Below are 13,472 nucleotides of genomic sequence, written 5' to 3' on the forward strand. Positions count from 1 at the left end.
AATATAACTGTCCCATGAACCCATTTGCATCTTTTCCAACTCTTGCCCACTACAGATTCAATCACATGGCTTAAATATTGACCTCTAAACTAGTCAGCCACTTTATCAGATTCACCTTTACAACTTAGGCAATAACTAGTCTTCAAAACAAATATAAATAAAATAAAATAAAATAAAGTTTCCAGTGATGTCCTTGGAGCAACTAAGCCTTCTCATTCTGTTTGCACAGGTCTTTTCTACAAGTTCAGCAGCATTTCTGTTGTAGAACAGGCACAACTGTTTTGAATTGTCACAACCACTCACTTCCATCGAACTTGGCAGAGTGGAGCATATTCATAGAGAAAAAACATAGGTATCTGGTTCTGATTAATGGTGCAGTTTTAGAATACATCTGCCATCATATATGCACACACAAGGCATGGGTAAAAGCAGTCAGACACTAAGACACAATAATTATATCTAGGACTAACTTCTGTACCATGGAAATTCTGTATAACCAAGAGTTCTTCCAAAAATGTACCCAGGCACACACATCAATACACTGTACAAATTCTTCAGATTTAACCTGGATATAATAAAACTTGAAGATGACCAACAGAATTGTGTATTTCTTTCTTATTTAAATATCCTAACGTTTAATGTTTCTTGGTCAGTTTCAGGTAAAAAAACTACACTAATAATGTGGTTTATGTATGACATAATAATCTGAGAAGAAACTGTGGCATATTTTAATAAAACTTTCTATTTACAATGCTAATCCATGTAACACTGAAGTGTTCTGCTCCAAAAATTCAGGATCTTTTATTGCCGAAGGGTTAATCATTACAGGGGAAAATCATGACACCCAGTGGCCAAAGACTTTCAATGCTGCATAAATTCTTGTGTCCTCTGTTCTTTATCACACTCATAAATTAATTTATTGATAAACTAAATCATTTATGTATTAAAATACGTATTACTGAAATGAGTAATGTGTTCATGAATGCTTTTATATTTTTACATGTGTGCATGAAAATTATTTCTGAAATTTGAAAAAAACCCTGATGCTAATGTGGTTTGTGTGGATATGTGGCATCTGCTTCAACATAACGTATGAACATATTTCTTAAACACATATACTCATTTACAAAGAATCTCCTATTCTGGCTGGGCATGGTGGCTCACGCCTGTAATCCCAGCACTTTGGGCGGATCACGAGGTCAGGAGATCGAGACCATCCTGGCTAACATGGTGAAACCCCATCTCTACTAAAAATACAAAAAAATTAGCTGGGTGTGGTGGTGGGCACCTGTAGTCCCAACTACTCGGGAAGCTGAGGCAGGAGAATAGTGTGAACCTGAGAGGCGGAGCTTGCAGTGAGCCGAGATTACACCACTGCACTCCAGCCTAGGCAACAGAGTGAGACGCTCTCTCAAAAAAACAAAAACAAAAATAAAAACAAAAACAAAAACAAAGACTCTCCTATTCTGTACTCATGATTAGAACATATTCTGTGCTAGCCCACTTTTTTTCCTTCTGAAAAAACCCTCAAAGGAAAATAAAATGAATTATTTTACTTGTTGAGCTAATAATGGACATGGATCTTATTTATATCTATATATTAAGCAGGACATTGCATGATAAGAAGGAGGTCTTTATGACAGGTAAGTTTATTTATACCTGTGCTGCTTCCCTTTCATTGGACAATTTTACTTATTTCCCTCCTTGATTTAATTACTATTACAAACCTGGGAAGCTGTATAGTAGTAGTGGTGAAAGATGAGCTCAGATTCCAACCTTGTCACATACTTAATTTTTAACTTTCAGCAAGTTCTTTAAGCTCCTGAAATTCAAGTATCTTTATGTGAAATGAGATTATTCTTTATTTGAAATATAAAAAAATTCCTACCTACTCCCTTTGTTGTGAAGAGTATCTACCCTATGCATATACATTCATATATCCATAAAGTGGCTAGCACAGGGCCTGCAGGTTTTTGTTTGTTTTGACACAAGGTCTCACTCTGCCATCCAGGCTGGAGTGCAGTGGCATGGTCATAGCTCACTGCAGCTTCTACTTCCTGGGCCAAAGCGACCTTCCCATCTTAGCTGGCCAAGAAGCTGGGACCAAAGGTGTGTGCATCCACCCACAGCTTATAATATTTTTTTTGTAGAGAAGGGGTCTCACTATGTTGTCCAGGCTGGTCTCAAACTCCTAGCTTCAAGCAGTCCTTCAATATGTTGATAACCTGCTTATTTGCAATCCAACCAAAAATGCCTCAGACCTAAATACTATTACAACTCTTCAGACATTGGCCCCTTGTGGTTATAAAGTCTCTCCTTCCAAAGCTCAAATCTTCTCTCAGGAGGTTTGATTCTTAGAACTAACATTAATCCCAGGGCCCAAGGGTCTCTCAGACCACTGCAAAAATCTTATCCTAAACATGGACATTCCATCCACTAAACATCAGTTGTAGTCCTTTCTTCAAATGGTAGGTTTCAATGGTAGGTTATCTGGATAACCCAGTTTGGACTTAGAGCAAAACCTCTTTATGAGGCACTGCAAGGATCAGGGGAGGAACTCTTAAATTGGAGCCTTGAAATGGACAATGTTCTAAAAACCTTCAAAGAAACCCCCGCCCTGGCCTTGCCAGATCTTACAAAGCATCTTTACTTGTTTGTAGTTGAGAGAAGGGATACAGCACTTGGAGTCCTCACTCAGCGACTGGGACCCTCCTAGTGGCCAATTAGTTACTTGTCAAAAACCCTTGATCCAGTGGCATGGGGATGGCTGCCACGCCTCTGAGTGCTAGTGTGTGTGGCTCCCCTGGTTGTGGAGGCCTCCGAGCTAACTCTGGGCCGAAGAATAACTGTGTACACCCCACATCAAGTAATGAATGTCCTAAACTCAAAGGCCTTTCACTGGATCTCACAGAGCCATATAAGTAAATTCCTAACACTCCTTCTATAGGCACCAGAATTAGGTATTAGGCTCTGCCAACCCTTAATCCTGGTATCCTGTTACCAAACCCAAATGTGGAGGGACCACTTAAACATTCTTGCTTGGAAACCATAGATCTAACCTGTAATGTTAGACCAGACCTCTAGGATACTCCCCTTATAGATTCAGAGGCCACATGGTACACAGATGGCAGTAGCTTTATGATAGGTGGAACCCAACTGTCAGAGTATGCTATTATTAGCCTAACTGAAATCACAGAATCTGGACCTCTGCCAGGAAGTAGCACCTCAGTCCAAAAGGCTGAGCTCATTGCTCTTACCTGTGCCTTACAATTAGAGGCAGGCATGAGGCTTAATATTTACACAGACTCAGCCTATGTCTTTCATGTAGTGCATGCCCATGCAGCCATTTGGCAGGAAAGAGGACTTTTAATGGCCTGAAATACTTCAATTAAACGTGTTCCTGAAATCATGGCCCTGTCGGAGGCAGTTATGCTTCCCCCACAGGTAACTATCATTCACTGCAAAGCCCATCAGAGAAGCAATGATGAAATCTCTATCGGGAACACCTGGGCTGACAAATAAGTAAAAGTGGCTGTCAGGTCACCCCTTCAGGTTGTCTTCGTTCCTAGCCTAACTCCCCTGTCTCCACACTATACACAGGGGGAAGCCCAAAAAGCTCTAGAAAGAGGTTTCTCCCATACCTCAGAGGGCTGGCTAAAAGGTCCTAATGACAAACTCTTGCTCCCAGGAGCCTCACAATGGAAGTTTCTAAATAGCGTGCACCAATCAACTCATCTAGGGGCTAAGGCCCTCCAAGATCTAACAAAGTCAGTGTTCACCAGCACGGGGATAGCCCAAGCTCTAAGGGCCATCTCACAGGCATGTCCCACCGGCTGCCAAATAAACCCCGAGGGAGCACACAAACCTCCCCAAATCCTTCAACCCATTCTAAGATGAGGAACCCTACCAGGAGAAGACTGGCAAATAGATTTTACACACATGCACCATGCAAGGGACTGAGGTATTTGTTAGTCTTTGTAGACACCTTCACTGGATGGATAAAGGCCCTTCCACTAAAACTGAACGGGTCTCAGAAGTCACCTCAGCCCTTTTAGACCACACTTTTCCTTGTTTTTAGACTCCCTCATGCCCTACAGTCAGACAATGGCCCCACTTTCATTTCTCAAATAACGCAGAGAATCAGTGAAGCTCTCCAGATCAAATATTATCTGCATGCGTCTTGGCATCCACAATCTTCTGGGAAGGTGGAGAGAGCCAACCAAACCAGAAAAAGCACTTCACAAAGTTAATACATGAAAACCAACAGTTATGGTCAACTTTGCTCCCCACTGTACTCTTAAGAGCCTGTATCACCCCAAAATCTGAAACCCGTCTAGCCATTTTGAGATTCTCTGAGGAAGATCTTTCTTCCAAACAGACCTTTTGTTAGACCCAAAGAGTCATGATCTCATGCAATATGTTATGTCCCTGGGACAAATCATCAAGGCCATCAATCATTATCAAAGTCTTCATAGCCCAACACCTGGCTCCTCTTTCAGGAAACACTCACCCTAACATTATGCCTGAAGACTAGGTATATCTTAAAACTCTCCCACAGGACAGAAAGCCACTGGAGCCAGTTTGGACTGGACCATACCAAGTTCTCCTTATGACTCCGACAGCTGTACAACTCAAAAGCCTCTCCATGTGGATTTACTGATCCAGGGTCAAGGTGGCACCAACACCCGGCAAAGAACACACCACCTACACCTGCGAAACAGTTGAAGACGTTTGTCTATTGTTCAGGAGGGACTCAGACTCAGGCAATATCCACCTTAATACTTAGAAGAAGCAAAAGCAGAAACCCCTGATAAATCCATCAGATCTCGTGAGACTTACTCACTATCACGAGATTAGCACAGGAAAGACAGGCCCCCATGATTCAACTACCTCCCCCTAGGTCCCTCCCACAACACATGGGAATTCTAGGAGATACAAGTCAAGTTGAGATTTCGGTGGGGACACAGCCAAACCATATCAAGCTATATGAAGTTAAAACCAGGTACTACGGGTGTTCACTTGATTTCTGGTTCTCATGAAGATGTTTTTTCTGTGTAGATAGTTGTTAAATTGGTGTCCTTGGTGGGCGGTCAGGGAGACAATCAGTGAAGCATTCTATTCTGCCATCTTTCTCCTCTAGTAGCTCTGTAGTATATTTTGAAATATACCTTTGTAGTATATTTTGAAGTCAGGTAGTGCGATGCTTCCTGGTGTGATCTTATATGGGCCCAGTTTCTGTAGTCCTAAAGCAATTACAATAATAACATCAAAGATCACTGATCAGAAATCACCATAACAGATATAATAATGATGGAAAAGTTGGAAATATTGTGAGAATTACCAAAATGTGACACAGGGAAATGAAGTGGCACATGCTGTTGGAAAAATGACACTGACATGCTTGACAGTTGCCAGAAACCTTCAATTTATAAAAAACACACAATATCTATAAATACAATAAAGTGCATCACAATAAAACAAGGTCGACCCATATCTGCTAGTCACCAGGTAATCTGTTTACTAGGAATGGGTAATAATAGCTAGAAAAGCTAGTTAAATACAGAAATTTAAAAAGCACTGTCTTCTCAGGACACAAAAACATGGAAAGATAGTCCAGGTTCATAGATTGACAGGATTAATATTGTATAAATCACAATACTCACCAAAGTGATTAACAGATTAAATGCAAGTCCCATCAAAATACCAATGACGTTCTTCACAGAAATAGGAAAAACTTATAATATTCATAGGAAACTATAAAAGACCTTAAATAGCCAAAGCAATCCTGAGCAAAAAGGGAAAAGCTGGAAGCATCAAACTACCTGACTTCAAAATTTACTACAAAGCTATGGTAAACCAAGCAGCATGGTACTGGCTTAAAAACAGACACAGAGACAAATGGAGCAGAGTAGAGAACCCAGATATAAAGTCACATTCTTATAACCAACGCAACTTCAACAAAGACGACAAGAACATATGATGCTGAAAAGACCAACATTTCAACAATAGTACTAGGAAAGCTGGATAAGTACAGGCAGAGGAATGAAACTAGATTCCTATCTCTCACCACACACAAAAAGCAAATCAAAAATGCGTTAAAGACTTGAATCTGGCTGGTAGCGGTGGCTCACGCCTGTAATCCTAGCACTTTGGGAAGCCAAGGTGAGTGGGTCACTTGAAGTCAGGGGTTCGAGACCAGCCTGGCCAGCATGGTGAAACCCCGTCTCTATGAAAACTACAAAACTTAGCCAGGTGTGGTGGTGCACACCTGTAATCCCAGTTACTCAGGAGGCTGGGGCACAAGAATTGCTTGAACCGAGGAGGTGGACGTTATAGTGAACTGAGATGGTGACACTGCACTCCATCCTGGGCCTGAACAACAGAGTGAGATGAGACTCTGTCTAAATAAATAAATAAATAAATTAAATTGAATTAAAAAGACTTGAATCTATGACTTGTAACTGAAACCACCAAAAAACATTGGGGAAATGCTCTAGGACATTGGTCTGGGCAAAGATTTCTTGAGTAAGACCTCAAAAGCAAAGAACCAAAGCAAAAATAAACTATTGGGATCACATCAAGTTAAAATGCTTCTGCATAGCAAAGGAAATTATCAACCAAGTGAAGAGACAACCCACAGAATGGCAGAAAATATTTGCAAACTATCCATCTGATAAGGGATTCATAACCAGAATACATAAGGAGCTCGACAAATTCAATAACAAACAATCCGATTTAAAAATGGACAAATAATCTCAATAGATATTTCTCAAAAGAAGACACAAAAATGGCCAGCAAGCATATGAAAATATACTCATTATAAATCATCAGAGAAATACAAATCAAAACCACAATGCAATATCATCTCACCCCAGTTAAAATGGCTTTTAACAAAAGACAGGCATGAACAGATGCTAGCAAGGAGGTGGAGAAAGGGGAACCTGTGTACACTGTTCGTGGGAATGTAAGTTACTACAGCCACTATGGAGAACAGTATGGAGTTCCTCAAAACCCTAAAAATAGAACTAGTATATGATCCAGGTATTCCACTGCTGGGGAAAGAGGGAGGGGGGAGAGAGAGAGAGAGAGAAATTTATCTGTACATCAAAGAGATGTATCTGCATACTCATGTGTATTGCAGCACAAGTCACAATAGTCAAAACATGGGTTTAGCCTAAGTGCCCATCAATGGATGAATGGATTAGGCAAATGTGGCATATGTACACAATGGAATATTATCCAGGCATAAAAAGAATGACTGGATATTATGTTTAATGAAATAAGCCAGACACAGTAAAACAAATATTGCATGTTTTCACTCATATATGGGAGCTAAAAAAGTGGTTCTCATGAAGATAGCGGCTACAGTGATGGTTACCAGAGGCCAGAAGGGGAAGGGGGGATGAAGGGGAAATAAAAGAATATAAATATATTTATTACCACTGAACTGCACACTTACAAGTGGTAAAGAGGGTACATTATATATGTATATTTTACCTTGATAAAAATAAATTTTAAAAACAAAATCACTTTCTTCTCACCACTTACTGCTGAATTATTGCTGGAATAATGAATTAGTACTACAGGTAAGTCATGTACCTAAGTAAGTAGTAAAATAGGGACAACAAGAATAGTTCAGTGGAATGTAGAACATAGGGAATCTAGTCTGGTCAGATATAATTTTGTTGGTGTTGAGTTAATATACAAGTTCTACTTAACTGGGCTTTCCCATGAAACTGGTTACATAGAAACAGCTAACAATCATTACAATACCAAGTGAACCTGATCCTGAAAATTATGTTCTTTGCAAGTCTCAATTATTGGTTTTAGTTGAGATAAGAACTTAAAAGGATAGGTGCTGAGTGTTACCCAGGAAAAAAAGTTACATAGAATAACTGGAGATAACTTGAATATCTACGTGATGCCAGGAAAAAGGAAAATCCTTCCTTATCATTCTACTATTTTTTGTTGGAATAATAAATTACCACAGACATCTGGTGGTAAACATGTAATTAGCAACCTAAAGATAGCTAGAATTAGCCAGACCAAGTAACTGATCCCAGGAAGCTGAAGATAACCGGCCTATGCCAGGGAGTTCAATAACCGTTTTCCTCAATGCAAAATTCCAACCTCATGTTAGAAATATTACCTCATACAGTAAATATCTACTTTATCCAAGTGAGTAATTAACTAGAAATAACTACACGAAGCCAGTACCTGGAATAAACAAATTCTTCTCAATACTACTTCTTATGTCTCTGTGACATGAAGCTAAACATTTAGTGGTACCTAGGCAAACAGCTGAATAAACAACTAGCAATTACTAGGAAAACTGCTTGAACATAGAAGGTTTAATAACCATTCTAGTCAATTCTGTGTGCTTACTGTTTTAGGATTGTTGATTAGGTACTATGGATATGGTAACTAGAGTTACCTGAGTAAGAGTTAAATACAGAATCTTTCATAAAACTAGAATAACTGATTGAAGAAAAGAAGTATAACATTGCATTCTCCTCAACATTTCTCATTTCTTCTTGGAGTAATGAGTTAGTTCTGTCAATGGGTACTAGTACCTAGGTAATTACAAATCAAAAAATAAGAAGAGGTGTCTAGAATAAATATTTGATACCAGAATGGTGAAAAAAAAAAAACATTCTTTTCAAATAGAAACTCTAATTTCCTGTGTGATTACTGAGTTACAATTAGTACTGGAGATATCTGTATGAGATGTGGATTTCATTTTGGGGGAGGGGCACATACTCCACAGATGAACTGCTGGGTCATATGGTAAATCTATTTTGATTTTCCAAGGAATGATTATACTGTTTTTCATAACGGCTGTACCGATTACATGTCTGTCAACAGCGTGTAAACGTCCCCTTTTCTGCACACCCTAAAAGGGTTTCATTTTCTCCACATCTTTGCCCTCATTAATTTTTTTTTTTTTTTTTTTTTTTTTTTGAGACGGAGTCTCGCTCTGTCTCTAAGGCCGGAGTGCAGTGGCGCGATCTCAGCTCACTGCAAGCTCTGCCTCCCGGTTCAGCCATTCTCCTGCCTCAGCCTCCCCAGTAGCTGGGAGTACAGGCGCCCGCCACCATGCCCGGCTAATTTTTTGTACGCCATCACTACTTTTTATCTCTTGACTTTTTGATAATACCCGTCCTAACAGGTGTGAGGTGATAGTTCACTGTGGTTTTCTTTTTTCTTTTTCTTTTTTTTTTTTTTTTGAGATGGAGTCTCCCTCTGTCGCCCAGGCTGCAGTTCAGTGGCGCAATCTCGGCTCACTGCAAGCTCCGCCTCCCGGGTTCACGCCATTTTCCTGCCTCAGCCTCCCGAGTAGCTGGGACTACAGGTGCCCGCCACCACGCCCGGCTAGTTTTTTGTATTTTTAAGAGAGACAGGGTTTCACCATGTTAACCAGGATGGTTTCGATCTCCTCACCTCATGATCCACCCGTGTCGGCCTCCCAAAGTGCTGGGATTACAGGCGTGAGCCACCCTGCTCCGCCCACTGTGGTTTTCATTTGCATTCTCTGATTATTAATGATGTTGAGCATATTTTCATATACCTGTTGGTCAGTTGTGTGTTTTCTTTCTAGAAATGCCTATTCAAGTCCTTTGCCTATTTGTTAACCAGACTATTTATTTGTTTGCTATTGAGCTGTGTGAGTTCTTTATATATTTTGGATATTAACGCATTATTAGATATATGGTTCGCAAATAGCTTCTCCCAAACCATAGCCTGCCTTTTCATTTTGTTGATTGTTGGCTGTGCAGAGGCTTTTAGTTTCCAGCTTGCTCACTTGCTCTACAAATTTCAGCTTCCTAGACCCCACATTGTGTGAAGGTTTGAGCCACTTACTTAGAGTAAACCATATGACATATATAATATTATTCATAAATGAATACTATATTATAGTAAATAGATGTTTATGATATATAATATTACACACACACTCTCTCTCTCTCACACACACACACACACAAATATCCTGTTGGTTTAGTTTCTCCTTCTCTGAGGAACCCAGCCTGATACAGATACCCAGCTGAGTCGGTGTGTTTGCTGATCTTGACCTCTGCAAGCTAGTGCTTTAAACCACGAGAATGAAAAATTGTGAGGCACTATGTGGATGCTGGGAGAAGGAAGTGAGATGGAAAAGTTGTTTCATGGCATCCAAGAAGTGAATGGTCCTCAAGGTGTAGCAGAGGAATTTATAGGAGAGAGGGATGATTGACATCTTCGTATAGCCCCAAAGCCGTCCCAGTTAGCATGGAGGGATTTCAGGTAGGTGATACAGAAACTGGGTAATGATGGCAGGTGTGGAGAAATAGAATGTACCACTGAGTGGGGGGGGGGGTCCAGGGGAACCATGTGGCAGAAATATCCTCCCGTGCCACGTGATCTGCTAAAATTGGACATGGGGCGTTTAGGAGGGCTGCCATGTCAGTTTGGGAACTATCCTTAGGGCTGCTAACCCAAATCTCCCTTTCTCCAACCAGAGCACCCTGCCTTCCTCCTCAGATGTCACTCCCCCGCCACCTTCCTCAGTCAGGTCGCGCTGGTGCTTTGTGACGTCGAAGGCCTCCCTTCCCGCCCAGGGCTCCCATTGGCTGGGTAGTGGGGTGTTGACCAATCACAGCTCAGGGACGTGGTCGCCTCATTGTCCCGAGACCGCGGGAGGGGTATATACGGGGACCCCGGGCAGCCCGCGGTTGACCGTTGGGAGACGTTGAGCTGTGGAAGATGAGTCCGAAGCCGAGAGCCTCGGGATCTCCGGCCAAGACCAAGGAGAGCCGAAAGAGGAAGTCCTCTTCTCAGCAGAGCTCCAGTAGCCCGAAGAAGAAGGTGAGGGACCCCCCCAAGCTCCTCCTCGGCTTCCCTCGTCTCCTTCCTCACCAGAATCCTCTCCCGGCCTCCCCTGGCACAGCCCCCACCCGGCCCGCCCGCCTCTGAGGAAACGTCCCTGTTCCCAGCCTCCTCCATCCTCTTCCCTCAACCAGAGCCCTTCTGGCATCTCCCTGTTGTCCTTCCAGGCTACCAGGGCGGCCAAGAAGGGAAAAGCAGCTCGTGGAGGGAGAGGCGGGAAGAAACGGGCCGCGAGCAAGATGGCGGCGGCGGCGGCGACGGCCCCTGAGGCGGGGAGCGGGCCAGCGGCCCCCGGCCCCAGTGACCAGCCCAGCCAGGAGCTCCCTCAGCACGAGCTGCCCCCCGAGGAGCCAGTGAGCGAGGGGACCCAGCACGACCCCCTGAGCCAGGAGACCCAGCTGGAGGAGCCACTGAGTGAGGGGGCGGCCACCGACTCCCCCATCTCCCTGAGCAGCGACTAAGTTCAGTTCCAGTCGCCAGACCTCAGAGATCTCACCAGCACGGTGGCCCCTGGGGAAGACAATAAAATGAATGTGTTGCAAATTGATCTCAGTGACTCCGTGTTCTCTGGTGGTGGGGAGGGAGGGGAAGGAGGGGGGAAGAGGTGGGGTGTGAGGGGAGGGAGAGAGGGAGGAAGTGGTGGTGTGAGGGGAGGGAGGGAGGGAGGAAGTGGTGGTGTGAGGGGAGGGAGGGAGGAAGTGGTGGTGTGAGGGGAGGGAGGGAGGAAGGAAGAGGTGGTGTGAGGGGAGGGAGGGAGGGAGGAAGTGGTGGTGTGAGGGGAGGGAGGGAGGGAGGAAGTGGTGGTGTGAGGGGAGGGAGGGAGGGAGGAAGTGGTGGGGTGTGGGGAGGGAGGGAGGGAGGAAGAGGTGGGGTGTGGGGAGGGAGGGAGGGAGGAAGTGGTAGTGTGAGGGGAGGGAGGGAGGGAGGAAGTGGTGGTGTGTGGGGAGGGAGGGAGGGAGGAAGTGGTGGTGTGAGGGGGGGAGGGAGGGAGGGAGGAAGTGGTGTGAGGGGAGGGAGGGAGGGAGGAAGTGGTGGTGTGAGGGGAGGGAGGGAGGGAGGGAGGAAGTGGTGGTGTGAGGGGAGGGAGGGAGGAAGTGGTGGTGTGAGGGGAGGGAGGGAGGAAGTGGTGGTGTGAGGGGAGGGAGGGAGGGAGGGAGGGAGGAAGTGGTGGTGTGAGGGGAGGGAGGGAGGAAGTGGTGGTGTGAGGGGAGGGAGGGAGGAAGTGGTGGTGTGAGGGGAGGGAGGGAGGAGGAAGAGAAAGTGTGAGGGGAGGGAAGGAGGAAGAGGTGGTGTGAGGGGAGGGAGGGAGGGAGGAAGAGGTGGGGTGTGAGGGGAGGGAGGGAGGAAGGGAGGAAGTGGTGGTGTGAGGGGAGGGAGGGAGGGAGGAAGTGGTGGTGTGAGGGGAGGGAGGGAGGAAGTGGTGGTGTGAGGGGAGGGAGGGAGGGAGGAAGAGGTGGGGTGTGGGGAGGGAGGGAGGAGGAAGAGGAAGTGTGAGGGGAGGGAGGGAGGAAGAGGTGGTGTGAGGGGAGGGAGGGAGGAAGAGGTGGGGTGTGAGGGGAGGGAGGGAGGAAGGGAGGAAGTGGTGGTGTGAGGGGAGGGAGGGAGGGAGGAAGTGGTGGTGTGAGGGGAGGGAGGGAGGAAGTGGTGGGGTGAGGGGAGGGAGGGAGGGAGGAAGAGGTGGTGGGAGGGAGGGAGGGAGGAAGAGATGGTGGGAGGGAGGGAGGAAGAGGTGGTGTGTGCGGAGGGAGGGAGGGAGGAAGAGGAAGTGTGAGGGGAGGGAGGGAGGAAGAGGTGGTGTGTGGGGAGGGAGGGAGGGGGAAAGGGGTGGTGTGTGGGGAGGGAGGGAGGAAGAAGTGGGTTGTGGGGAGGGAAGAAGGGATGGAGGAAGAGGTGGTGTGTGGGGAGGGAAGAAGGGATGGAGGAAGAGGTGGTGTGTGGGGAGGGAGGGAGGGAGGAAGAGGCGGTGTGTGGGAAGGGAGGGAGGGAGGAAGAGGTGAGGTGTGGGGAGGGAGAAAGGAAAGAAGGAAGGAATAGGTGGTATGTGGGGAGCGAGGGGTCGAGGTCAAAGGGACATGTCACAGTTAGCCAGACAAGAGGATAAGGATTGTGTCACGGCTGAGCATTGGAGAAAAGTTTCCCCTTCACAGGATGACTCTGCTTCTTGTAACGTTTGTTTCTTCATGCAATCTTGCTAGCACATACACCAAGTACCAAGAACTGGATTCTACCTACTTAGGTTTCATTGTTAAAATACCTTTTCATTTATAGAAACCAATGGAAGAATTGTCTCCATCCTCTTTCCTCTCAGTGTCCCCTCCCTACAATCTAATATGATTAAGAAAATTTCAAAGTAGAACAAAATCTATCCACTTGAAAAAAGCCTTTTTATCTTTGCAACTGAGGAGACAAAAAGTACATTTCATATTTCCATACGTTAGAAATACACAAGTCTTTTCTATATATAGTAGAATTTACTGTATACAAATATATAAATATATGTAAATAAAATATATACAACTACATTTACTATATACAAACTTATATAGATTATATTTATAGATAAAATATATAAATACAAATATAAAAATATGGATTCTATATTTATA

General features: G+C 44.4%; 1 protein-coding gene and 1 long non-coding RNA gene across 5 annotated transcripts in view; one reads left to right on the forward strand and one right to left on the reverse strand.

Moving 5' to 3' along the window:
• The window catches only part of LOC105478095 (uncharacterized), a 512,132-nt gene that overhangs the window by 265,214 nt on the left and 233,446 nt on the right, over positions 1-13,472 (reverse strand). The window lies entirely within an intron of this gene.
• Positions 10,688-11,413, forward strand: LOC139360794 (testis-specific basic protein Y 1-like). The gene is made up of 2 exons (XM_071088835.1): positions 10,688-10,845; positions 11,034-11,413. Exons 1-2 carry the CDS (start codon positions 10,744-10,746, stop codon positions 11,325-11,327), a joined length of 396 nt encoding a protein of 131 aa, XP_070944936.1. The 5' UTR covers positions 10,688-10,743; the 3' UTR covers positions 11,328-11,413.

This window comes from Macaca nemestrina, chromosome X (genome assembly GCF_043159975.1).
Source record: "Macaca nemestrina isolate mMacNem1 chromosome X, mMacNem.hap1, whole genome shotgun sequence".
NCBI classification, from domain to species: domain Eukaryota; kingdom Metazoa; phylum Chordata; class Mammalia; order Primates; family Cercopithecidae; genus Macaca; species Macaca nemestrina.

Coding starts and splice junctions, on each gene's coding strand:
- LOC139360794 (XM_071088835.1), top strand. CDS start 10,744: ATGAGTCCGAAGCCGAGAGCCTCGGGATCTCCGGCCAAGACCAAGGAG. Junction 10,846..11,033: donor CCAGTAGCCCGAAGAAGAAG/GTGAGGGACCCC, acceptor TTGTCCTTCCAG/GCTACCAGGGCGGCCAAGAA.